The sequence below is a fragment of the Babylonia areolata genome, chromosome 22 (assembly GCF_041734735.1).
Source record: "Babylonia areolata isolate BAREFJ2019XMU chromosome 22, ASM4173473v1, whole genome shotgun sequence".
Classification (NCBI taxonomy): Eukaryota; Metazoa; Mollusca; class Gastropoda; order Neogastropoda; family Buccinidae; genus Babylonia; species Babylonia areolata.
In genome coordinates, this window is record NC_134897.1 from 33727179 (window position 1) to 33752722 (window position 25544).

At 43.3% G+C, this 25544-nt stretch overlaps 1 protein-coding gene across 3 annotated transcripts in view; it reads right to left on the reverse strand.

Annotated features, from left to right (window-relative positions):
• The window catches only part of LOC143297479 (transducin-like enhancer protein 4), a 52566-nt gene that overhangs the window by 16540 nt on the left and 10482 nt on the right, over positions 1-25544 (reverse strand). For 2 of the 3 annotated variants that reach the window (XM_076609877.1, XM_076609875.1), the window contains exons 4-11: positions 23055-23099; positions 18843-18905; positions 17578-17652; positions 16163-16352; positions 15648-15661; positions 2802-2909; positions 2335-2382; positions 363-506 (exon numbers count right to left, since the gene is read on the reverse strand). In XM_076609877.1, the coding sequence (XP_076465992.1) occupies positions 363-506; positions 2335-2382; positions 2802-2909; positions 15648-15661; positions 16163-16352; positions 17578-17652; positions 18843-18905; positions 23055-23099 (687 nt within the window). The remainder of the gene's footprint in view (positions 1-362; positions 507-2334; positions 2383-2801; positions 2910-15647; positions 15662-16162; positions 16353-17577; positions 17653-18842; positions 18906-23054; positions 23100-25544) is intronic. The other variant, XM_076609876.1, reaches the window with a different exon arrangement.

A 25544-nucleotide genomic window follows, 5' to 3' on the forward strand; every position in this document is an offset into this window, starting at 1 on the left:
ACTGAATACAATACTTGAACATGAAGATTACCACTGTGGGAATGAATGGAATCTTTCAGCCAGTCTAATAAATTACTACCAAACTGCGATGACTAGCAGAGCTCTCTGACTGTCCAATCTCATCATTACCTTAGAAGTAAGTTAAGTACATATATGCACATGTATGCATACACACAAATGCATGCAGTCATATACAGCAAGACTTTCACAGTTCCACTGTGACTTATCCAGATCAAATCAAGTTTCTTTAGCCAAAGCAAATCAAGTTACTTATTATAGCGTCCAACCCCACCACACCCAGCTGTGACTATCTCCTTGTGAACGACAAAAAAAGACTGCAACTGCAGCGAGCGCAGACTCACCTCCACTTTGGGCTTGATAGAGGATGAGCTGCCATGAGACGAAGCATCACTACGGGGGCTCATCCTGTCTTCCTTCTTGTGGCTGTCTTTGAGGCTCAGCTTTTCCCGTGGAGACAGATTGCCGTTGAGGGGAGAAGTGGTGTCCTGAATAGCAAGACGAGACAAGAAGGGGTTCAAAGCGCTTGTTCCAACAACAAGTTTGGGCACAGGCACCGACAACTGCATCGGTTCAGCAGTGTCTGATACTGGTGACTGTGAAGCAGGGTGGATAGCGATGGGCACAAAAATAGGGTTGGATGACGCCTGTGCCTGTGCCTGTGCCTGTGCCCGTGCCCGTGCAGCAGGCAACGGCAAGTTGTGTGCAGGAAAACTTCTCACCTGTTTGGGGCAAACTCAATGCAGTGTCTTAAAATCAGTTCTCTGTAAGTCGCTGACTTCACTGACTGGGCATTCTCACGCATACTTGACATGCTGTGTGTGCATGCGTTTCTGTGTGTGTGTGAGAGAGAGAGAGATGGAGAGAGTATGCACACACGCTCACATGCATGTGCACATTTAATGCATTGAATGCTTTTAGTTCTACCTAAAAAAATACAAAAAGAGAATGAAAGCAAGGTATAGATTCAGGCACCATTTACTGAATATAATCCTATTCATGTTCTCAATATTGCTTTAAATACTGCACAAACATTTAGTATAATGCAATTTTCGGACTACAACACCCACCCCACCACACCACACCCCACCCCTGATATTGAGTTGGGCTTCTTTGCTTCACAGGAGTATATCTTATTGGTGGATAACATCAGTAATAGAACAAGTGATGATTTTCTAGGACACCACAAAACAATGTGAGCTTTAAAAAAAATGCATTACTGATGGAGGAAAAACAGAATCAACTGATGATGACAGGACATAAGTTTAAAAGTGATCAGAAGTCTCCACATGGAAGGAAACGTAAGTTCCCTATTCCAGCAGAGCCAGTAAATCATAGAGCCAGCAGATGACCCTTTTACGAGTTAACAAGCAAGGATACTCATCACCAGGCACATCCAATGATTCTGTGCTTTAAGGTGATCAACCCTGCAGTTCAGTTGAGCACTACTCTTAATGGTGTAAGACAAGTGGGTGTCTTCTAGGTAGATATCAATGACACACTTGGACCTTCACCAGAACCTGATAGTAGTGTCACATCCTTCACCTTGAATCTCAAAATATATGCTGGAAATGGCTTGTTAACTTTTCTTGTTGGACTCTGTTATGTTTCTCACTGATAAAATACCGATGAATTTGATTCTTAAGTGAGCAGGTTTTGTTCAACTTCGATCCTTCCAGAATGTTTGTGATTCTGTTTTTCATTGATTTACATACTTTGTTTAAAAATTCTGTAAGCCTGCCTTATAATTGCACTAGTGCACTTATGGACTGAAGACTGTGTCAAGTTGCATCCAAAACCAATATAATTCAGTGCTGCTCCTGTCTCAATGAACAGTTCACCAGACTGTTCATTTAAGAACGAATAAACGAACGAACATTTTTATTCAATAAAGGCCGTGGCCCCTCATGAAAGGGATCAGTGAACACAAACTGTCACATTCCAGAACAATGTGGAACTGAAAACATTTAACAACAATTCTAGCAATGCACATGCACACACAAAAAGCACAATTAATCACATATCAAACTGCGGATTTTGAATGCCTTATATAGGTATATAGCAAACTGTTTTACAATGGTTTCATTTGTTGATGACATAAGCAAGGAAAGTCGAAACACTACAGAGACCTACAGAGACGTATGTCAATGATATTTTTGTGGAATTAACTGTAGCCTAAGATCATTTATGGCAGGGCAACATAACATGAAATGAAGTTCATTTTCTCCAGCACATCTGCACAAGGGACAAATAATATCAATGATCATTTAAGAGTTACACAGAGATAGCAAGAACACCAAGCCTGAGACAACTTACATCGCCAACATCCACCACCAAGTCGTCACTCTTTTCACCGTCACTTTCCTGCACATCAGAAATACAAACAATATAATCAATTAAATAATAATAATAACAAGTTTTAAAAACTTTTTCATTTTTTGCTCACCAATTAACATTTTGAACAGTGATAGACAATGTATGTCACCGATAAATAAAGAGTTATCAGGTTATACCTTACTTCCTAAACAAAATGTTAAGTCACTGACAGTGCTTATGAAAAAAAACCTTTAAAAGCCCAATCAAAGCACTTTGGCTGTAAGGGCGTGGTTATCAACCATGCAAGCCGAAACTAATCAAACAAAATGATAGCTGCAACTACGACAATGACTGATGAAGAAGCACCAACAAAACGTCCAAGATCTTATAGGGCACACATGAAATAAAAGTTCTGGAAAGGCATACATGAAATATCAAAGTGATAACTGATTCCTGAACAGACTTACATTTCCTTTGTTATCAGGTCGGCGCTTTTTACTGCTCTCCAGCACTTCGGGTGAATGACTGCGATGCCTGTACTTTTCTCGTTCTGTCGCTGGAGATGCCGATCGTCTCTGAAAGTGAAAGTTGAAGAAATAGGAATAAAACAAAGGGAAAGAAATGAACAATCTTTAAAATAGACTATGGACAGGACAAATAGTTTATTCTACATCAGCCTCAGGCCATTATACAAACACATGGGAAGGTGGGGCACTGGGGGGCAGGGTCTGGTGCAGTAGGGGGTTGGGGGAGGGGGGGGGGGGTCGGTTGGGTACAATCCAACTATGGACAGGAAAGAGGTAGAAAGAATAAAGAGGTGGAAGGGAGAGGAATGGGGTAAGAAAACACCCAAAAAAAATGAACGAGAGGGAGGGGGGAAGGGAAAAAGGGAGGGATGTAGGGGTAGAGAAAAAGTCAGGTGTGAGGGAGGTTCGGGGGGGAAGGGGGGGGGGTTGTGGAGGGGGGGGGAGGGGGCACAAAGAAGAAAGCGGAAGGAGGAAGAGAGAAGAAAAGAGATATGCCTTTCCTCCCCAGCATGACAAGAAAATAGACCCCGCCTCAGCTACCATCACGGGAAACAACTATTAAAGAAAAATCCCAGAACAGACAGACACTTCTATGGCACCAAGGGACAAGACGATGGGCGGAGAGGGGAGTACAAAAGGGAGGGAACAGCCATATTGATTTTTTCCCCTCCCACTCCACCTACACCACCCCCACCCCCATGGCCACCAACCCTTATCTCTCTCTCTCCTGCCCTATACCCCCCTTGCCCCCTCCCCCACAAGTCTCAATGGGAACACAGCACCCACACACACAGCACTTCACTCAGGGAAGGGACATGCAGCAGTCAAAGGAGACAACACTGGAGTGAGGGAGAGGGATAAGAGAAGGGTGGAGGAAGACTAGAGGGGGGAATGTGAAAAGAGGAGGAAGAGGCAGTTGAGGGGGTCAGGGGAAGGGGAAGGGGCTTCCAAAATAATGTTCCCAGAGCTGCCTGGCCCTCACTGCTGTTATGTGCATCTCTTCTGTGCAAAGTCACTCGCTTCTAGTTTTGACAGTCTTGCTCCCACACACACACACACACACACACACAAAAAAGGATTTTTTTTCTTAAAATTTCCACCAACCTCAATAGCATTCTTCATCATTCTCTCTTGATACTGCAGGATTGAATTTCAGGAGCAGTCAGGTTTAAACAAGAACAAAAAAACAACAACAAACAAAAAAAAGACAAAAAAAAAAAAAAAAAAAGGAAAAAAACAAGACTTTCCTTTTTTCTTCTTCAATTGCATCCATGGTACTGACTGTCATTTCGTTATTGATCTGACAAACCGAGCCACCAGACAAAGAGTTGATTTACGAGATTTAATTTGTAACATTACCCGGGGATTCCCCCCCCCCCCTTTTTTTTTCTTTCTCGTTTTGCTCGATTCCATCTCCTTCTCTGTGTCACTTGTGCTCTCTCCCATACTATGCGTAGAGGGCAAGAGTTACTTTCAAGAGAAAACAAGAAAGAGAATGGCTGTGCCTGCTGTCATGTGTAACCAGCAATCGGTAAGTTAATGTTTCTAATTTTGGAGTCTGTCACAGGATACACGCGCACACGCACGCACGCACACACACACACAAAATAGGCCAAGGACAAGAGATGTCAAGCATGGCTGAAATGCAACGGAACAGAAGAGGGCAAACAAGTGCATATAAACAACTCTTCTGTTGCTTAAAAAAAAAAAAAAATGCAAAGATGTATTCATGATAAAATCAGCTTGGGGAGGGAGTAATACACAGGCATGTACATTTATATTAAAACTATCAACAACAACAACAACAACAACAACAAAACCCCAACCTTTTTATTAGCAAAGAAAAACTACACAAAAAAGGAAAAAGATATAAAACCCTCCAATGATACAGCAACTGAGGGCCCAGTGAATCATCTGTAATGGAGACAGCTAATTCATCATACCCAACCCCACCTGACCCAGGTTTGACCCCATAAACAAGCCTCATCAGATGTCTCAACAACAGATGTGACCACCCCTTGTGGTATCTGATCCGCACGCACTATTCCCAATTCACAACCTCACGACAAGGAAAATTATAATCCAGTGATTAATTATAATACATGTGTAAACATGTGAATGGGGGCTGGGGGTCGGGGAGGGGGGGAAGGGGGGAAGGGGGGAGAGACGACTGTGTATTACATGTGCCTGACCCTGAGCTTGTGTGAAATGTATATGACAAAATAAAATCATTTTACAATATTGCACATTAACATTTACATTCACACATCCTGTTGCACAGTGTGTTTTCTTACATACAGGCTCCCCGTTTTTCTCCCCCCCCCCCCCCCCCCCCCCCCCTCTCTCTCTCTATCTCTTCAAATGTCTAAACAATGTCATGTATACATGGATTGGTCCACATCTGCGTTACACACAACTGAAGAAAACGACATCAGACAGCTTGGCTGCTGTTTGCATGCTGCTTACTCTCTTTGTAGGTGTCCACCATTGTTGTTGCGGTTAATGAGAAGCAAACTCTCCCCCCTCTTCCATAAACACCTGAACCGGTGTATGGCCAAAATGTCTTGTCTCAGAGTACGGACTGAAACTGTGATGGGGATTGCTGGGACAGACTGAGTCAAAGAACACAAGCGCAGAGATATACACTGAGACAGACTGAGTCGACAAACACACGCGCAGATATACACACACACACAGACTGACAAAACACTCCCTCAGACGGCCAGACAAGGGAAGCAGTGGAGAGGAGGAGGGAGGAGGAGTGGGCGAGGGAAGAGGGAAAAGAGGGGGGGTCCCAGGCAAGCAACAAAACAAGGGATCAAGCCTCTCATCCGAAACACTTGCCAGAAGACAATCAGCGAAACTGGAGACGACCCATAAAAGCTTAATGCGGGTCCAACACGAAACGCACAGGTCTGACTGCCCCCCACGCTCCCCTCCCCCCCTCCTCCTACCCCTTACCCTTTCCGCCCACACCCTCCTTCATCTACCCCCTCTTCCTCTGTGACCAGCCACACAGATACTGAGCCAGCTTTTAACTGTATATGTCTGTGGACCAGCCTACTCTCCTCCTCTCGGGTCTAATTTTTACCCTCCGTGCCGACTGAAGACCCCCACATTCACACCGCATCTTTTCACAGGGGTGTCAAATCCTGAAATCGGCGTGGTACTTCGGGGGTGGGGGGAACTCGAACGACCACCTGGACAATGGGCTGACCACACGGCCGTTCCCACCTCCTGGAGATCCCCCCCACCCCCCCACCCCCACCACACCCCCCTTCCATCCCCTCTCTTGGCTGCCCGAGGCCACTGCTTTGCGGTTATCGTGTTCACCTCACCCTGAAACTCGATAGCTTGCAGTCAGCAGTTGACAGCGACCCGTGACTCTACCCCCCTCACCCTCCGCCACTCTACTTCCACCACCACCATTGCCACCCCCACAACCCCTCTCTCTCTCCTCCTCCTCTTCTCCATTTAACCCCCAAAGTCCTCCGACTACGGCGAAAAACGCCGCAGCGAACAATGTATGGATGAGGGGAGCAGGTTACATTCTCCCTTCTCTCCTCTCTCTCTGGGATCGGATCGGGTTGCCTGTAAACCGTCCCTCGTTTGCTTGCAGGGCGAGATGAGAGAGACTTTAACAAACAACAGCGCATTCACCGTTCCGACGTTTTTAATACCCGAGTGAGCCAACAGCAAGCAACAAGAACAACAAGCAGATGCTTCCTTGTTTGAGGACGCCTGGTTCCTTGGACAATCCACTCAACGGTTAGCCAAATGCATGGGGGCGATGATTCATTAATTTTCAAGGATATTTAAAACCGTTAGCTGTTCAGGAGAACGAGCGTCCATTCATGCCAGTCACGTCGAGTTCTTGACGCAGCCCGATAGGAGCTGACGTGTATTTCCCGCCACAAAGATTGATAGACCCGGCAAACCCACCGCTATCGGGGCATGTTTAGCCCCTCGCCATCTGATCTGTCCCCGAAGTCCAGATTACGCGTGTGTATTTTATCAACACTCGCTCGATTAACAGGTGTTTAAAACGTCTATTAATCTTTTCCCACGAGATAAGGCCCCACGCACAAACGGTTTTCAAGGAAGCGCTTCAAACACGCGACTGTGGTGGCCACCAAGATGCCCCCCCACCCCCTTCCCCCTTCCAAGGACGGGATCTGTGTTGCTCCAAGCCCCCAAGGCACGGCAAATCCCCGCAAACAATCGTGTCACTCAACGTTCCTCAGTAAGCAACACGGGACCCTCACCTCCCATGACAATCTGAAATTGGATTTCAAAGACGGAGGGCTGAGGGTTTGGGTGGACGTCTGGGGGGGTCCACCTTATATCCCTGTGACTCATTCACTGGCATGGAATGAAATTCTGATGACCCAAATGAGAAAGGCGTCGTCGCTCAGTCTGAACTCAGAACCGCGGGTCTCAAGCCTCCATGAAAACTGCTGGATAATCTCCCCGTCTCGTAAATCTTGTTCTCCATGTTGATAAAATATACTCTCGTTCTCTCGTTATGTGTAACATCATGTGTATGGAGGGTGGGGGTGGGGAAGGTGACACAATCTTATAAGGAAGATAAAATCTTTATCAGTCACACATGTTCTGAGAAATGATAAGCACACACACTGTGACAGTTCGGTGAGATACTCATACTGTTCACCCATGTACACAAGTTTTACACTGTTTCCAAATAACCACAATGGTCGCTCATAGTCCTCACATGGTACGTTTTTCGGTTTCCCCGAAGAAAGAAGAAGCAGTACACTGTCTGTCTTGATGCCAGTTTTCAAAGAACTGCTCACGTCGTTATGATTATGAACTCTCCGACAAACGTATACAAGCACTCTATTGACGAATCCTTGTGGTTGGAGTATACACTGTCTGCCACATGTTGAAGTCCCGCTCTTTTCGTGACTTGGGGTCAAGTAATTCACCAGATGGTCAGCTGTGTACGCTGGTTTCTTCATTCACACCAGTCTTTTCAAACATATGGTCTCCACTAATTTCTCACAGAAACACTTCTGCTGTGTCCAGCCTGATGTGATATGCAGAATGTTCCAACTCAATCCAACAGGTTACATAATTATAGTACGGCCTATCAATATCATTAACTGGTCATGTTTATTATTTTATCAACATGGTAAACGCTACACTGTTAAGTATTGTAAAATCTGTTTACCACAAATGTAATTTATACAAATCGAATTATGACCTCTCACCATGTCTATGGGAAGAAAAGGTTATATATAAACAAAAACAAAATCAAACGCCAGGCAACATAAAGCAACATTTGATACAATGTTTAAAATAAATTCTCTCACAATACCAGACAGCACAATGCTACATCCATCAAGTCAAACAAATGTTAAAAACCAACTTTCACAACAGGCAGTAGAATCCAACATATGTTTAACCAACAACAACAACAACAACAAAAATTTCACAGCACTAGCCCGCAGACTGCTGCATCCGATATGCTGGTTGTTTCTTTCCTGGCTGTCAAAAAGAATGTCAAAACAACTGAACCCCATTCACATGAAATCCTTCATAAAATATTTGTTGTTGAATGCTTACAGAAGAAGCCCTCTGGTGACAGAAACAGATGCTGGTGTGCACACATGGGCAAATGGTAGTCCAGATACACATAAAAAAATATCTTAAAAGCCAAAAAAACTACATCTGCTTCTTAAACTGGTTCAGCAGCATTCAGTATAGTTTGTTCGCGATAAAAACAGAACGAAAGAAAATATGAAGAAAAAAACAAACAAACAGAAACCATGTCTAAACTCAATATTTCCTCCAACAACAGAGAAACTCATCTCCGCATTATGCCTGCACTGTGCGAGTGTCGCGTGAAGGGGTGCATGCACATGCATACACATGCATAACGCATGCGCCAAACACACAGGTATCGCCCCCACCCACACCCAAACTCCCCAGGGGTCTGCCTAAAGGGTAACAGGAGGTGGTAAGAGGGGCGGGGAGAGCTGGGCAGGGCAGGGCAGGCAGGCGGGGTGGAGGGGGGGAGGCAAAGCGAGCATGTCCCAGTGAACGCCAGCTATTATAGCCGGACACACTGAGTCAACAGGCAATGTCCACATACCTTAAACTAAATATCAAGGTCTGGGGGGTAATGTCTCGCGACAACACTCCATGCCAGCCACTGTTTGCCTTACCCCCTCCCCACTCTCCCCCACCCCACTCTACTTCTCCCACCCTTCCTCCTTCCCTCCCCATTTTTGCTCCTGGCCACAGCTAGAGAGACAGGGGGAGTGGGGGAGAGAGCTCTAGCATGTGGGAGGAAGAGAAGGCCCACTGTGCTCAAGTCAATCAATACCACGTCCTCGACAGACAGATGGGTGAGGATGAGAAGGCCGAGGTGTCTGATACACGTACGCACGCACGCGCGCGTGAGTGCGTGTGCGCGCGCGAGAGAGAGAAAAAGAGACACTGAGCCCTTGACAGAGACGGACAGAGAGGAGAGGAGAGTGTGTATGTGAGTGTGAAATAGACAAAGAGACTGACAAACAGAAAGACAGAGGGAGAGAGCACAAAGAGAGATAGCAGTTGTTTGTGTGTGTGTGTGTGTGTGTGATAGAGAAAGACACACACACACATACACACAGAAAGCTACCGACATGTACACAGACACAGAAAGACAAGAAACGGCGGTGGGCAACCTTTAACCAGGTGTTCTACATCAATACAACACAGGTAACAAAAACTTTTATCAGCTGACAACATCCTCAACACTAATAATCAAAGCTGCAACAAGCCCCTACGCACACTTCCGGCCTGTCCAATCTGACATGTTATTGACAAGACCATTTTCTGGCTTCTCCGATCTGACACATGTTCTCCAGAGAGATCGTAAAACTGAGAACTGAACATGAACAGAGAACTGAACATGAACAGAACGTTTCACCTCCATCACATGCTGCCTCCATTTTCTAACAGCAAGCCAACCTAGCTGGACACGAGCCTCCATGTACACCTCACTGCTAACAGCCCTCTATTATATTTCATAATCCTGTCCAGGACCCATCATGCACTCAAACGCACGTAGGAAAACCTTGGAAAAGGTTAAGCACACTGTGCTTTTTTGTTTGTTTGTTTGTTTGCTTTTTTGTTTTCTCTTTTCTTTTTTTTTTAAATAATCAAGCCAATAAGAGACAGCAATGAGAGAGATGATGACTGGTACATTATTTTCTTTACACATACATGTTTGCCAACCTATTACAGCTGAAATACCAAAAGGTTTTTTCTTTTTTCTTTTACTTCCGAACATTCCTTTTCTTTTTCTTCTTCTTTTTTTTTGTTTTTTTGTTTTTTGTTTTTTTGTTTTTTTGTTAAAAAACAACAGATCCTTCACAAAAAGTCATAGTGCACTGATGTCCTGTTGTGTCGACATGTGTACTTCAATGACTGCGACAATAAAAGGCCACACTTGCTAAAGATGGAATCTACAATATCAATGACATAAAATGACAAACGATGCAATTTCCACCCAGAAAATGCTTTCCCTCTGTTGTTTTCCTTTTTGTATTTCTGACTTCTGACGAATGTGATGCATGCATCTCTGAGCATGTGTATGAGAGAGAGAGAGAGAGAGAGAGAGAGAGAGAGAGAGAGAGGAAACATTTGTTGAAAACAACAGTATGAGAAGGTGAGGGAGGGAGAGTGTGACAAGGTGGAGAGATGGCAGGGAGGGAGGAAAAGGGAGCAATCACCTGCGTAATTACAAAGAGGGTGGGTGGGTGGCAGGGGGTGGGGGGGCCCTAAAACACAAACACCATTTGCATGTCTTTATGATCATTTCTGCACAACGGCCCCATTACCCAGAGCCCGACGCCAAAATGATGACATCAGAGCGCAGTGTGCCCCAGGGGGTTGTTAGCCCACTGTGTAATCAGCCTGTGCTACCATCAAATGCTGTATCTCAGTGAAAAGAAAAAAAGGGACAAAATACAAATATACAGATGTAAGGACAAGAAGCAAAGAATAAGAGAGAAGAGGGAGGGGGGTCAGGGAGAGGGGGGCAGTGAGCAGAGAAGTATTTCGGCCATAACAATGCTTTATTCTTTCTGGTTATCCTCTTTCTTTATCTTTTATGCCCAATGCTTCCAACCCTCTGCACCCTTTCCAGTTTCTATGCAGCATGTTATGTGTGTATGTGATTATGCGTGTGGTGCGGTGGTCAAATGGTCAGAGCACTGGGTTCTCACCCAAGTTTCCCGAGTTTGATCCCGGTGGGTTAAGGGTGGAGATTTTTCTGATCCCAAGGTCAACTTTTGCGCAGACCCGCTAGTGCCTGAACCCTCTGCGTGTGTACTGTGCACAGAATACACATTAAAGATCCTGTAATCCATGTCAGCGATTGGTTCGTTATGGAAACAAGAATATACCCAGCATGCTCACCCCAAAAACTTACTATGGCTGCCTACATGGCAGGGTAAATAAACAAAACCAGTCACACATGTAAAATATTACATGTCTGTGTGAGTGAGTGTGTGTGTGTGTGTGTGTGTGTGTGTGTGTGTGTGTGTGACTGAAACCTGACTGAATGACATAAGGAACGAATGATAAGCACCCAAATGACAGCCGTCAGTCAGGTCTACCCAAGTAGGTAGCCTGTTGTACATTGGACTCAATTTTGTAAAGCTTGGTCTCTGAGGATAGGTGCTTTTTTAGTATCCATATCATATCATCTTCATATTTATTACTACACAGCTTGTGCGTGCGTGCGTGCGTGTGTGTACGTGTGTGTGTGTGCATGCTATTTATGCACACATATGCAATAGGAGAATATGAAATGACCCCTTAGAATAACATTGTCATGCAATAAACTCTTGGTCAATATAATCAATCTACCTGTTCAAAACTTGATTACAGATAATTGGGCCACAGCGACCCAAACATGAGCACTGCTCATTTATAAATACATTCTGCATACACAGCTGTACAGTATCACAGTTCATATACCAGTAACTGCTCTTATGGACTGAAAACTTTGTTTATTTTTATTTTAAAAAAAAATTAAATGTGGAAAACATCCTGGCTGTGCATGCACAGACATAATACAATGTACACAAAACAACTTCTCTCAGGTACTCCATACACTGACACAGTTACACTGTATAGATAACCTCTACCCACCAAAAACCAAACTCAAGTGAGAATAACAAACAGTAGTTGCACACGACTGACTGTCAGGAAGAAGGGAGGGAGGGAGAGAGGGAGGGTGGGTCTGGAAATACAAACGTTTCCCTGTGATCATTTGTGTGCATTGTGACAATCCCATTAGCAGAGCCATACTGCTGCACAACAGCAATTCAAAGGGGGTTGTTCAAAGGCACTGTTAGCCAGGTCTGTGATGGCCAGCCTCCCTACCAGGTCGGTTATTTTTGTCTTTTTTCTCCCCTTTATTCCTTCCTTCCTTTTTTTGTTTTGTTTGTTGTTTTGTTGGTTTTTTTGGTCTGTGTTGATGATGTCATCTGCCATGTCCAAACCATGCCAACGTCCCTCCTTTTATCTGACGCACGTCTTAACCTTTTGTGCTTGTATAAGAGTTGCAAACAAAAGGAAAATGAAAGGGGAGAAAAAAAATTGTATGGCAAAATGCTGAAATATCTGAATATGTCGAACACACACACACACACACACACACACACACACTAACAAAGGGGATGAAAAGAAAATGGCATGCTTTCTTCAGCATATCTCAACAGTCATCTTCACCAGACTTTTGTGTGTTGAATTCTTTTTCTTCATATATAAGCTGTCATTCAGGTTTTGCTTCTACTTCTTCAAGGCAACAGTTAAAGTCTACCAAGGGTTGTATGGTTTGCTGTTAATGCAGTATTGTAATTCCTATTTGAAAGACATTCTCATCTCCATTTTCTGTTCAAAATGAAAACTCATTATCTAGAAAAAACACACACAAAAACACAACTAAATATAAGAAAAAGTGATATGTCCACATTTACTGTTGAATAAATATATTTGCTGCATTGTTTCATTAACTGATTTAATAACCTTTTATTGTGCAAAGACTAAAAAGCTACAAACTTAATGGAAAAAGTAATCGTACATCATTAATTAATCTATTTTTCAATTTCATCAATTTCACATTGTTTTTGCATTTATTAGCTTTACATATACACAGACACTGTTTAAAAACAGGTGTTATTCTGACTGAGTATCGTAGAAAGGCTAAAAATGTTTGACAAGTTATCAAGCGTGTGACAAGTTTTTCCATCAAATGCTACTTTCTCCAAGTTAAAGACAAAGAAAAATGAAAGACAGCATTTCTCATTTTATCCCCACCCTGTTTTTGTTTCTTGATTTTTTTTTTTTTTTTTTTTTAAGAGTTTGTGCCTCTTTCTCCTCTTTCCCCATTTCTAAACCCATTTTCAACTTCTTTTTTATGTAACTGGCCAAAAAACCCACAACCCCCCCCCACAAAACCATGCTACCTATGTATATGCACCCTACCAGTACCAATCATCCATACATGATAGATGATAACAAGAGAAAAACAGGGAGCTGTGAGGAATGAAGCCCACAGCTACCACACACACACACACACACACACACACTGAAAAAAACATTGTTCCCTCCTCCCCACCCCCACCATCCGACACCCCCCACCCACCCCCCCACACACACACCTACCCACCCCCAAAATTTCCCAAAGCTCTCCTCCAAGTCAAGGAAAGGTAAGACATCAGCAAACAGGCAGGGTATGGACGCCCAAGCTGAGAAGTCACGCAACTGTCAAGAAATAGACAAGAGCATCACACCAACTGCGTGCCCTCCGACAAACACAGCAGTGAAATTTGCTCGCCCGTCAACCTGTCCCCTTCACAGTTTGCAACCACCAGAGCTCAGGGTGCTTTCTTTCAACTTGACACCCCCCCACCCCCCTTACCCCCCATACCCCAGCTCCCACCTCACACACACACACACCCACAAGAATGCTTTTGTCCACCAGGCACTTGTGTCTGTAAGTGTAACCCACCAGGAGACAAGGCTCCCTGTGAACAGAGAGGGCTAAGCCTTCACAACTGGTGGCTAACTTGCATCGCTCTGTGCCCCTGTTTGGGGTGAGGAAGATGCAAGTATACATAAATGGTGGGGTGGGGTGGGGTGGGGTGGAGTCTCTGTGCTTGTTGCACAGAAGTAGTACAAGTGGATTAGCATTGTGTGTAAAGTGTGCACAGCATAAGAAGAAAAGGAGTATATGGATTAGCAAGTGAATGAGACGGAGCCAGCCTGTCTGTGTGAAGGTGCAAGGGTGAGTGTGTTTACTATTTTGGTATGCAAATCTGACAACAGGATCCTCTCTAAGAACACACACACACACACACACACACAGATATGGACAGTAAGATTGGAAAGTGAGATACAGTGGGAAGTGATGGAAAGTGAGATACAGTGGGAATTGAGAAACACAAGAGAGACAGAGAAATAGGAAAATGACAAACTGAAAGATTTAGCAACCAGCATGGCTGCCAAACATCAAGGTAAAAATGGTCATGCACGTAAAAGCCCACTTGCAGATCTGGATGCGAGTTGCAGTCCACAAATTGATGATGATAAGTGCAAATATTATTTTCAGACACTTTCCATTTACTTTATTAATTCATATAATTAATTACCCTCCCTCCTGACCCCCCTCCACCAAAAAAAGCATCCAACCATAACACTTTCACACATCTCATTAACATAACCAGCAGCCATGACATGTGGATATACACCACAGTCCGAGGACCAGAAACCATCAGTTCGGCTCCCATCTGAAGCCTAATTTCATTGCACAATATCCCCCGGCCCCTCCGCAACAACCAACCCTCATTTCCAAGCTTACAGCACTATGGTCTCCAATGGAAAGACAGAAATTTCACAACCTAATGTATCCATTGTCCCCTTCACAAATATGTCAATGGCAGTGTTGCTCAGCAAGTCAAATGCATGCACTCAAGACAAACCAGTTTTGCTATTTCAGGTAAGAAAGAAAGAAAAATGAAAGAAAGAATCTAGCCAACCAACCAACCAAAACTGCAATAAATTATTGCTAAAGGAAAACAGACATCAAACAGACATGAAACATGGAATATCATCAATTATACACTGGAGCCTCACACACACAGAAGACAGCAAGAGCAAACATTCAACAATTAAGGTATGAAGTGCAGGAAAGGACAAAATCTCTCCAAACTCTCTCACACACACACACACTCACACACTCATGCACACACAAACACAGATGGATGAAGTTTTTTTTTTTAAACTTGAAACTGAGAATAACCAAGCCTGGACTCGGGATACTGCTAAAGTCAATGTGGAGGGCAAGGTTGTTCCACACCAAAAAAATTACTAAACAAATAGAATTTTAAAAAATAACATTCCCAACATAAATGTGGAATTTGGACAGAAGTTTCTGCAAGTTAAAGTAACTCCATTTAGTCTAAGAACAATGAACAATGTTTGAGAAAAAAAAACACCTGAGGATTTCTATGAAATACAGAAATTACAAAAATCTTACCTGTCCACAATGTGAGCAAAGGAATCCTTTATTCAACAATATTCATAAGGTCGGTCTAATTCAACATGTGTAAAAAAAAAAATTCACCCAGACACAGAATATGAAAAAAACAACAAAAAACAAACAAACAAAAAAAACAACAAACCCAAACACAAGCAGGGAGGACGAGACAAGGTGTTGGTAAGACAAGACATACAGACGTAAGCGCAGAAAATATGAATACTCACATGCTTGTCAGATTCTGAAAACGCACAAAACCAGAACGATCATGACATGCTATCTCCTCATCAGCACACAACAAAACAATTCTCAGATAAATTTACCCCCACCCCACCCCTCCTTGTCCTAATCCTTTCTTCTCCATTAACACAAAATCTTTGTTCAAATCTGCGTGAACACTACAGCTGGTGTACTGCTTTGAACCACTGCGGCTCAGAATATAAACAAAAACACACACACAATAACTCATAATTATAATACACTGCGGATACATATACAGAGACCACAGACACACACAAATGCACCCACACACTAGCATTCCATATTTCTCCCCTCCCCCCCCAATCCCCTTCCCAGGGGCCATGGCCTATACTGATTAAACTTTTCTAGATCAAGTTATCTCTCCCCCACCCACCACCCCACCTCCAACACAAACAAAACCACCCCTTCAATTTCATTCATTCAGACAAGTCAATCGACCCCACCCTTTGTCCCCTGCTCACTCACTCACTTCCTCCCTCACCTTTCTCAGCACTCTCCTTCAGGGCGGCCAGGTGAGGAGGGATGCCAGGGAATCCTGGTGGGAAGGCTGCCGACAGAAAGCTGGAGGCGTTGGCTGCGGAGATGGGGGGCTGCAGGCCGGCTGGGTGGGGGGTGAGGGGGATGGGGGGCCCGTGAGGGTGGTGGGGTAGGTGCTGGGCTTGCATCTGTTGCTGAAACAGGCACCCTCCGTTCTGATAATCAGGCGACTTCAGCAAATAAATAAGGACAAGAAATAATAGGTCCAGGCCTAAATGTGCTTGATTCCCCAATGACTGGTTGGCACAATCAATTTTCATGCATACTTTGTAAACTCTGTAACCCCATTGTAGATGGATTGGTGGATGATCATATAAAGAACTTTAAAAAAAAAAGGGGGGGGGGGGGGGAGAAAAAAAAAAGAAGAAGAAAACCTGAGTCCATGCTACTGGATGGTTCTTTAACAGTTTCACAAAATACAGAAAAAAAACAAAGCACGACAACGATGGAAATGGACATTAAACGGTTTGCACTGCATCACTTGAAGCTTCAGGCATCATTATCAATCAATCAGTCCCTCCCTCAGTCCATGAAAATCTTTCATTTCCTTATCTGTCAAGCATGTCATTTCATTTCTTGCTTTAAAAAAAAAAAAAAAAAAAAAAAAAGTTTTTGCTCTTGAAAGAGGAAAATGTATGGCTGACAGGGTTAAACTGCTGAATATTTTTTACTTAAACTCATCAACACAATATAGCCACATGACCCAAATTATTTTTGATTTAGCTGTATTTCCTTTTTGTATATATATATATATATATATATATATATATATATATATATATATATATATATATATATATATATATATATATTCTTTTAACTGTTGGAAGACTTAGAGAGGTATACAAAAAGCAAGAACAGAGACAAACTGAGAAAAAGAGAGAGAGTGAGGAGAGGGTGGGTGAGGGAAACACACAAGTAGTGTATATGTGCACACAAAAAAGAGAGACAGACAGAGACAGAGAAATGTGTTGCTTATTTTCAAAGCACAGAAACAGGCACATGATAAAGAAACAGAGTGAATTCTTCCTTAATGGTATGTGTATGACTGTCAGTTTCAAGCATACGCTATCAACAAAATGAGTGCATAAAACATTAAGCGTATAACACACACACACACACGCGCGCACACACACACACACACACCACTCACACACACACAAAGTGCAGTGCTTCCTTAAGAACAGATCTATGTGTTCCACTGTTGATCTTTTTTTTCAAACTTACTCTTTTCAAAATAAATGTGCATAAAAGCCTCAACTGAGCAGTTTATGGAAAGTATGATTTATGCAAGACAGCAGGAGCATTGATCGAGGGAATCCCAAATGAAAATCCTGTTACTGTCCCTTCAATACTGACCCCAATGATAGCGTTCAGCTCCTGCATGGTCACCTGCTTGGCTCTCTCCACTGCTGCTGCCACCTGCTGCTGATGCTGGAGAACAATCACACCACCATGAATCACACAAAGGTAACTCCCAAAACTGAATACCCCACCCCCACCCCAAACCACACAATGACAAATTATGCATCTCCCCATTAAGTTCCCCACAATCCACAAAAGTCAATGACGTAACAGCTGTGGAAACCTATTTTTAAAAAACCCTGTAACCTTTATTCAAAATTCATGCTGTCATTTCATTCAGACTTTTCCCTTTCTTGCAAAATGCAAACTGAAAAATAAATATCAAAAATCAAATAAACAAAATGGGGAAAAAAGGCAGTTCAGCCAACATGGGCAATGCGATCAAATTTCAATACATAAAAATCCTTTCCATTTTCTTGGTCTGATCCCAAACAATGTCTAGTGGGCTTTGCGCTACAGATTTTTCTGATTCCCTGAGGTTAATGCATAAGCATGTCTGTTATTGGTTGCTTATGACAAATCATTTTTCGCACGCATATATGCATGTGATTATCTTCTGAAACTGAAAATTCATGTCATCCTTGCCTGTGTTTGGTAGGACAAGAAAGCACAAAGATATCACACACCACTCTCCATAACAATACATGTAGCACTGCTGCCAAAGTTCTAGAAGAAAAAGTGGCCAGACACAAAAATGTGAGCAACTGAGTCGAGCAGTAGCTATAAACATGGAACAATATATCATTGATCATCAATTTTTATTGGAGTTGGCTGAAAATAGTTACACTAACAGAAGGCATAAACCTTTTTGACAACGTATCAAGTGTGGGTATGTGTGTGTGTGTCTGTGCTTAGTGCAGGCATGGATGGAAACATCTGTGTGTGAAGGGGAGGGGAGTGCATGTGAATAAATATCGCACATGATTTCATGTCTTCAGTTGTGATTTTGAAGAACAGGTAAACTGTAGATATATTCTTAAAAGAAACTAAGATACCAGCATACTCTTTCATACTGTCATGCTGACTGCATAAACATTATCCTCATCAGTTCATAGCATGTGATCAGGACATTTGAAAAGCAGGCAAAAAGTGTGAATGAGCATGATACATAAAGCAAACATCACTGCTGGGCCAAACAAACTTGTATTTTGATGAAGTTTTTTTTTTTTAATATTCATATATGCAACAAAACACTATGAAAACACTCCACATGCACAAACACACACACACACACAAACACACTGAATGCCTGCACTTACCTCTTGAGAAAGAAATGGAATGACCTGGGCGCAGATAGCATTTAACCTCTTGGCTATCTCAGTCTGCTCAAAGAAAGGAAAAATCAACATGTGAATAAAAAAAAAAAAAAATAATAAAGTAAAAAACATGTTTAAAGTTTCCTTCATTAATCAATATTCATTCTCAATTCTTATCCATGCACACACACACACCACTCAAACACACACGCAGCTTTGCCAAATGAAGGTTCACATGCTGGCTACCCAAGAACAGATACATGTGATCGAGAAGCTGATAAACCCTCTCCACACGTTAGATTGGGCAATATAATATTACCAGTCAGAAGAATGCAGACCCTATCTGAATATTATGTGTATACATGTATATATGCATTGTGCATGTTTGTGCAGATCAGGGCTCTTATATTTCCACCCTCTCAGTAGCAGTTTGTCAGCATGTACCCGTGAGACTTCTATCACATTCTTACAAAACAAAAAAAAACAAAAAAAAAAAAAATCCAATCACAAAACACACACTCAAACACAAATGCATTTATTATTTAGCCCACACTGCAAATACAACTAGATACCCTTTCTGCACCCAGGTCCCCCTTCACTTTTATTTTCACCCCCACCTCCACTCCCCCCCCCCCACCCCCTTCCCCCAGAGTCAGGAGATCCATATTTGTCCATTCCCCCCCACCCAACCCCTCATCCTCTCTCCTCCTTGCTGTGCACCCTGTGTATCGACTGTGTGGAGCTCCAGGGGAGTCAATATTGGGTAAACAGACCCACACAGAGTCCACAACTGCTGCACAAACAGCAGCTGGGAGTCCTTGTAGTCTACCCTCCCTCACACAACTTGATCTCTGTGTGTGCCGGCCACAGAGTGCAGAGGATTGCCCCTCTCTCTACTCTCCCCGTCCCTCTTGTACACCATTTTGTGGGGGGTGGGGGGTGGGGGCAGGGAATGAGAGACAGAGACTGGGAGAGACAGACAGACAGACATACAGACAAAAGGAAGTAGTGTTTCTGCAACTCCTGACCCTCTGAATTTGACTTTTGAGTGTTTCCAACCAGTGTCTCTTGCACTGACACTGACTCAGCCACCAATGTCAACAGTACTAGATAGGTGCAGTCACACCAACATAACCATAAGCAGCAGTAGCACAAGTAAGTAACTGTGGTAGTGTGTGGTAACTGGTTACAGTGGCGCAATGCACTGTGGTAACTGGTTACAGTGGTGCAATGCATAATTATCACTGCTATTACCATCTGAGACAAAAAGCAATCAACAAGACTCGACCCTCATACTGTTACAGAAACATAATGCCTGGAGTCATCTGCTAGCTTGTTGCTGTCATGCTGCACATGAGGCAGCAATGCTGTGGCAGAACTGGTAAGGCATTAGACTTCTGATCCAGTGTTCACCAGTTTCATCAGGGTTCAAGACCCCGTTTCAGCATGACATTGTGTCCCTGGGAAAGGCACTTCACCAAAGTGTAGACAGACTTGTACTAGTGTACAGCAACTTCAGTAGGGGAAGGATAAAACAGCAGAGGGAGAGAAAGAGAATGGGGCCCCACCTTCCTTTGCTGAGCCCTAAACACAGTGCATATGAATTCACTGTCCTCATGGCAGTAAAAGGCTACAGGACCTTTAACCTTTAACCATGGGAGAAGAGCAGAATCTTCATGTACTTCCAGTAATTGTTTTGGGTTGTTGTTGTTTTGTCCAGATCATCACAGTTATTGTCGTCTCTGCCTGTTCCACTGCCCCCTACTTGCCTCAAGCCAAGCCTCCCTTCTCATCCCATTTTTCAATTGTCATGAGTGAACAACACACACTCGACTTCTTTTCATGATCTCAGTATATATAAATAACACACAGCCATCATATGAATTGACAGTGTTTGTTTTGTCACAATGACAATGTCATGTGCTAGTGTATCAGTCTGGCTGCAATACTGCTTCAAAGATGAAAAGAAGAAGAAGAAAAAAAAGCATCAAAACTGTGTGCAGAAAAGGCCAAGCTGCTATTTGCTGAATGCAAATGGCATGTTACGTTTATCACAGTGCCCAAGTTGTTGTTTTTTTATAAAATCGTATTATCATAAATGTATACATTTATGGGTGCGGTGCATGTACCTTTTATGACACAATAAATTAACAATCCCCATTATCATTATTGTCTGGTGTCATTATCCATTATTCATTTACCATCACACTTGGGCAACTTTTAATGGACGGCAGTATATAATGAACGAAAGGTGGGAATAAAAAATATCTTTTCCTTGATCAGTAGGCGTGCGTGCGTGTGTGTGTGTGTGTGTGTGTGTGTGTGTGTAAACTCTATATCCCTGTTTATGTTATACCACAACTGAGCTTTTTCATTGACTGAACATGTGAAAAATTGCAAGACAGTATTCTGTGCAGTTCACACCTAGAGATTCTCAAAATCAGTTCTGAACAAAGCACCCAGGGAAAATCTAAAATCACCTGTATCAACAGAGAATATTTTGTTCTGTCCACCTCAGTGAAGAACTTTTCTCACAAGTGATTTTTAACAGATCACACACAGAGCAACCAGAACAGTAATAATGCATACCCACATCAATGCATTACACTCCTACGGGGGGAACCACCTTTAAAACCTCCTCAAAATGCTATCAGCATTAACCTTGCATTAAATGGGCTCTGCATTTCAACCAAGAATGTCCTTTACAATCCACCATCAAGTCTGTCTTGACTTTTTAACTGATCATCCACTGTGCCTTACTTGGTCTCCCCTTTCATAAAACCTTTTGTCCCCTTTTGGTGGTCTGGACTTTCTCCAGTGTAAACTCCCCCCTGCCCTCTCCCACCCCCTTTCCTTTGTCAACAGCCTCCTCACCCCCCACCCCCTTCCCTCTCCCCCCCCTTCCTCCAATAAACACAGATTTCAACTGTCTGGCACTCGCACAGTGTGTGTGTACAGTAGGATGGGAGAGCCAAGATCTCATCACTCTCCTTCCCCCCCCCCCCCCCCCCCTCCATACCAACCAATTCCTGGGGATCAGGCTTCCAGCCCTCATCCTTGTCTTTGTTGAAGCACTGCCCCTCCCTCACCCACCCACCCACTCCTTTTCTTCCTGGGGGAAGGGGGCAGCACCAGCAGCAGCAGCAGCAGGAGGGGGGAAGGAGTGTTATCATTCCCAATATTGACAGTGCTGGGGCCAAATCACTCTCCCTGCCCCCTCAACACCCCCCACGCCCCCAACCCCCCTCCCCTACCACTCACTCTGTCCAGCCCTAGGACAAACATTCCCTGCAAATGCTGCACGAACTACCCCACACCCTTCTTCAAATACTTCGTGACTCTTCACAACTCCTTTTCACTACCACATTGCTTGTTTTCCTTCCTCTATACCCACAGTTCTCGGCAAACAGTCCCCGTGCATGTCCTCCCCCCACCCCTCACCCTCCCCTCCTACCCTCCATTCCCTCATGCCTCTTCATCCAGCTCCAGCAGCAACTATGGGTGATAAAATTTCTCAAACAGTTGCCTGCTTTTCTCAAAGCCCCGCCAGGATTTATCAAAAACTCCCCTTCTGACACAACTAAAACAGAACATCAACTTGTTCATCAACATCAATCCTGTACTTTGAAGAGGGGGGATGTGGGCATGGGATTGGTATGAAGGGAGTTGGGGGCGGAGGGGGGGAGGGAGGAATGGGGGGTGGGGGGGGGGAGCGCATTGCATTGCACAGGCAAGGACATGAAAATCCATGCGGAATATTTGCGCAGGGCAAACAATCAAGCATCAGACAAGCTCTCCTCCTCTTACCAGCAGGAACGAGGGGCACCGGGCGGGGGACTGGTGGAGGAGGAAAGTTCAATTATAAACAGATCTATACTTCTGGGGACACAAACACAAGTGGCGCTCCGGCGCCCAATCGAGATCTGCCCCAAAGTGACAAATGTTTTCAATAAAGGCTCGGAAGATAAATAATCAACCTCCACCTTAAACACACACACACACACATAAAAAAAAAAGATAGGAGGAAATAGCTAAACATGGAGAGGGAGAGGAGGGGAGGGGGAAAGAGAGAGAGAGGAGAGAGGGGGGAGAGAGAGAGGCAGAGAGAGGGAGTGAGAGAGAGGGGGAAGAGAGAGAGAGCAAGAAAGCATGTGAATCACTCTGGAGAAAGAGACAACAGCATGTGAATCAGCTGCAAGAAACTGGGTTTTTTACCTGCTTGTGCATCTCGACATTCAGCCCGTAGGACATTTCATAGTACTGAAACAAACAACATTTTTATTCATTGACATAATTCCATCATGAAAAGGATTCACATTCCCACAAACTTTTCTTCTCCGGGAAACAAAACAGCCATTAACTCACTGAAATGTGAACTGTGCAAACAAGCAATGACAGCGGTCATATACAAGTCCAACATTTTGCATAATTTGTAACAGAGAAACTGGAGCGGTATTGTTGATAAGCAGGAAACAGAAGGAACAGAAATCACTAAACCTGACATTTACGCATTTAATTTTACTACTATATGAGAACAAATACTTGCTGAAAATCCAATGGAAGCAATAATTTGTTCTCTCTCAGTTGCACTATAATATGCAATATAATATGAATGCACGTGTACAAGTGTGCAAACACACACACACACGACATATGCTTTTCATGTTTATGCATGAGAATCCATGCGCATCCTTCCTAAACATTCGTAAATTCAGGTACCAGGATTGCGCTGGACTTTTAGTTCTCTCACGTCATTAAAATTAATTCTACTGGGAAGGATGCTGCCCATTACAAACCAAACACACGCACAAAAGAAATGCAAAACAAGTAGCCTGCTAACTCGTAACTGTAACCAAGAAAGTTCCTTGAACAAATCTTATGCCAATTAGGAAAAAAAAAAAAAAAAAAAAAAGAAATCTAACAGGAAAATTACTGTAGAAATGTTTGTTGCATCTTGTGCCATTCTGGTTGGTATCATCATTTTAACTGGAATGTGTAGAAAGAAGTATTTTTTCCTTCTATTTTTAAGCTAAAGTATTTCCAGAGAAAATGATTTATTTTCTAATGTTAACCACAAACATACACAACTACAAATAAAATTAGAATGTGTAGAAAGAACAGACTTTTCATTCAATTTTTAGGCTAAATCTGGTATCAACAATTTCCAGAGAAAATGATTTTGTCAATGCTTACCACACGGATACACACACAAGTTTTCATTAACAATATCACACAACACACAGACAACTGAAACAAAGAGTTCTATCATAACATACTTTTCTTCACAAGTCAACCACACAAAAAAAAAAAACCCAAACAGAACAAAACACATACATAAACTATTCAAAATTCTAAGACAAACAACTGTCACTGCTGCAGCTAAGGTGAAACGACACCCAAACCAACTCAAGTTTGTTGGTGAATGTCAACCACCATAACTTGTCAAGACAATGCGTATCACAGCCAGACTTGTCTTTGTTCCAAAAGGTCAACAAAACCCTGATTAATCAATCCAGCTGAAAGCAGACAGAAGGAAAAAATAAAGGGGGTTGGGGGGATGAGGATGGAAGGAGAAGGAAAAGCTGGGTGGTGGTAATGTGTGTTTGAGTTGGGGAGGAGGGGGGGGGGGAGCGGAGACAAAAAAAAAAGAAAAAAGAAAAAAAAGCGCGCCTTTATTCCCAGGACAAATGACAAAGGGCTCTGGAATCCTCCAGCAGCAGCAGACTCCATTTTAAATGACTGCTGTCGTCTGCTGCCACCGCTCTTAATGAACTGGTGGAAAATCGTTAAGCAGCGTTCAGGATTTATGGCTATCATCTTACGCGCTGGTAATAATTCCATGATTCCTTCAATTTCTGCGCTCCCTGTAAAAGTGTTGCAATGTTCCTGGAACAACATGGGTTCCTGAGAGGCTGTGGGTTTGTGTGTGTGAGTGAGCGAGTGAGTGATTGTGTGTGTGTGTGTGTGTGTGTGTGTGTGTATGTGTGTGCGCGTGCGTGCGTGTGGGCTTGTGTGTGGGTTTGTGAGCGTGTGTGATGGGGGTGGGGGGTGGGAATGCGGGTGGAGTGGGAGATGGGAAGATCGGAGGTGGGGAGTTGGAAATGAGGGTCAGAAAGATAAAAACAACAACACAAAACGATGAGTGTGGAAGGGGAGAAAGATTATAATTAGATTCCAATGGTCCTCAGCAAAAGAAAAGGGGCTGGGGACGGTGTAGAAGGGTTGGGGTGTGGGTAGGGCAAAGTAAGAGAGATGGAAGGGGGGTTGGGGGGGGGGGGGTGAACTGTGAAAGCAAAGCAGGAAGATGGGGACAGAAACACAGAAAGAGAATCAGTGACAACACAGACAGACAGGAAGAGGGAGGGTGAGTGGGGGGGGAGGCTCCCAGGATCAAATTCCCCTGGAGCAGATTCTGACAAAATGCCCACAGCTGGTGCTCACAAAACATCAAACACAAGAGTCGATCCATGAAAGATCTTCCATTTCATCAAAACATGCCACTTTTTCTTTCCTCTCAGAAGCTGAATGAAACAATCAAATCAAACATGCTTTGAATACTGACAAAAAGCCTGCAGCTTTATTCCATGAATGAAAAAAAAAGAAAGAAAAAACAAAACAAAACTATATAACAAAGACAAAAACAAGGTCATCAGGACCAACAGCAAAGGCAAAAAAAAAATCAATATAATGAAAGATAAAATATAA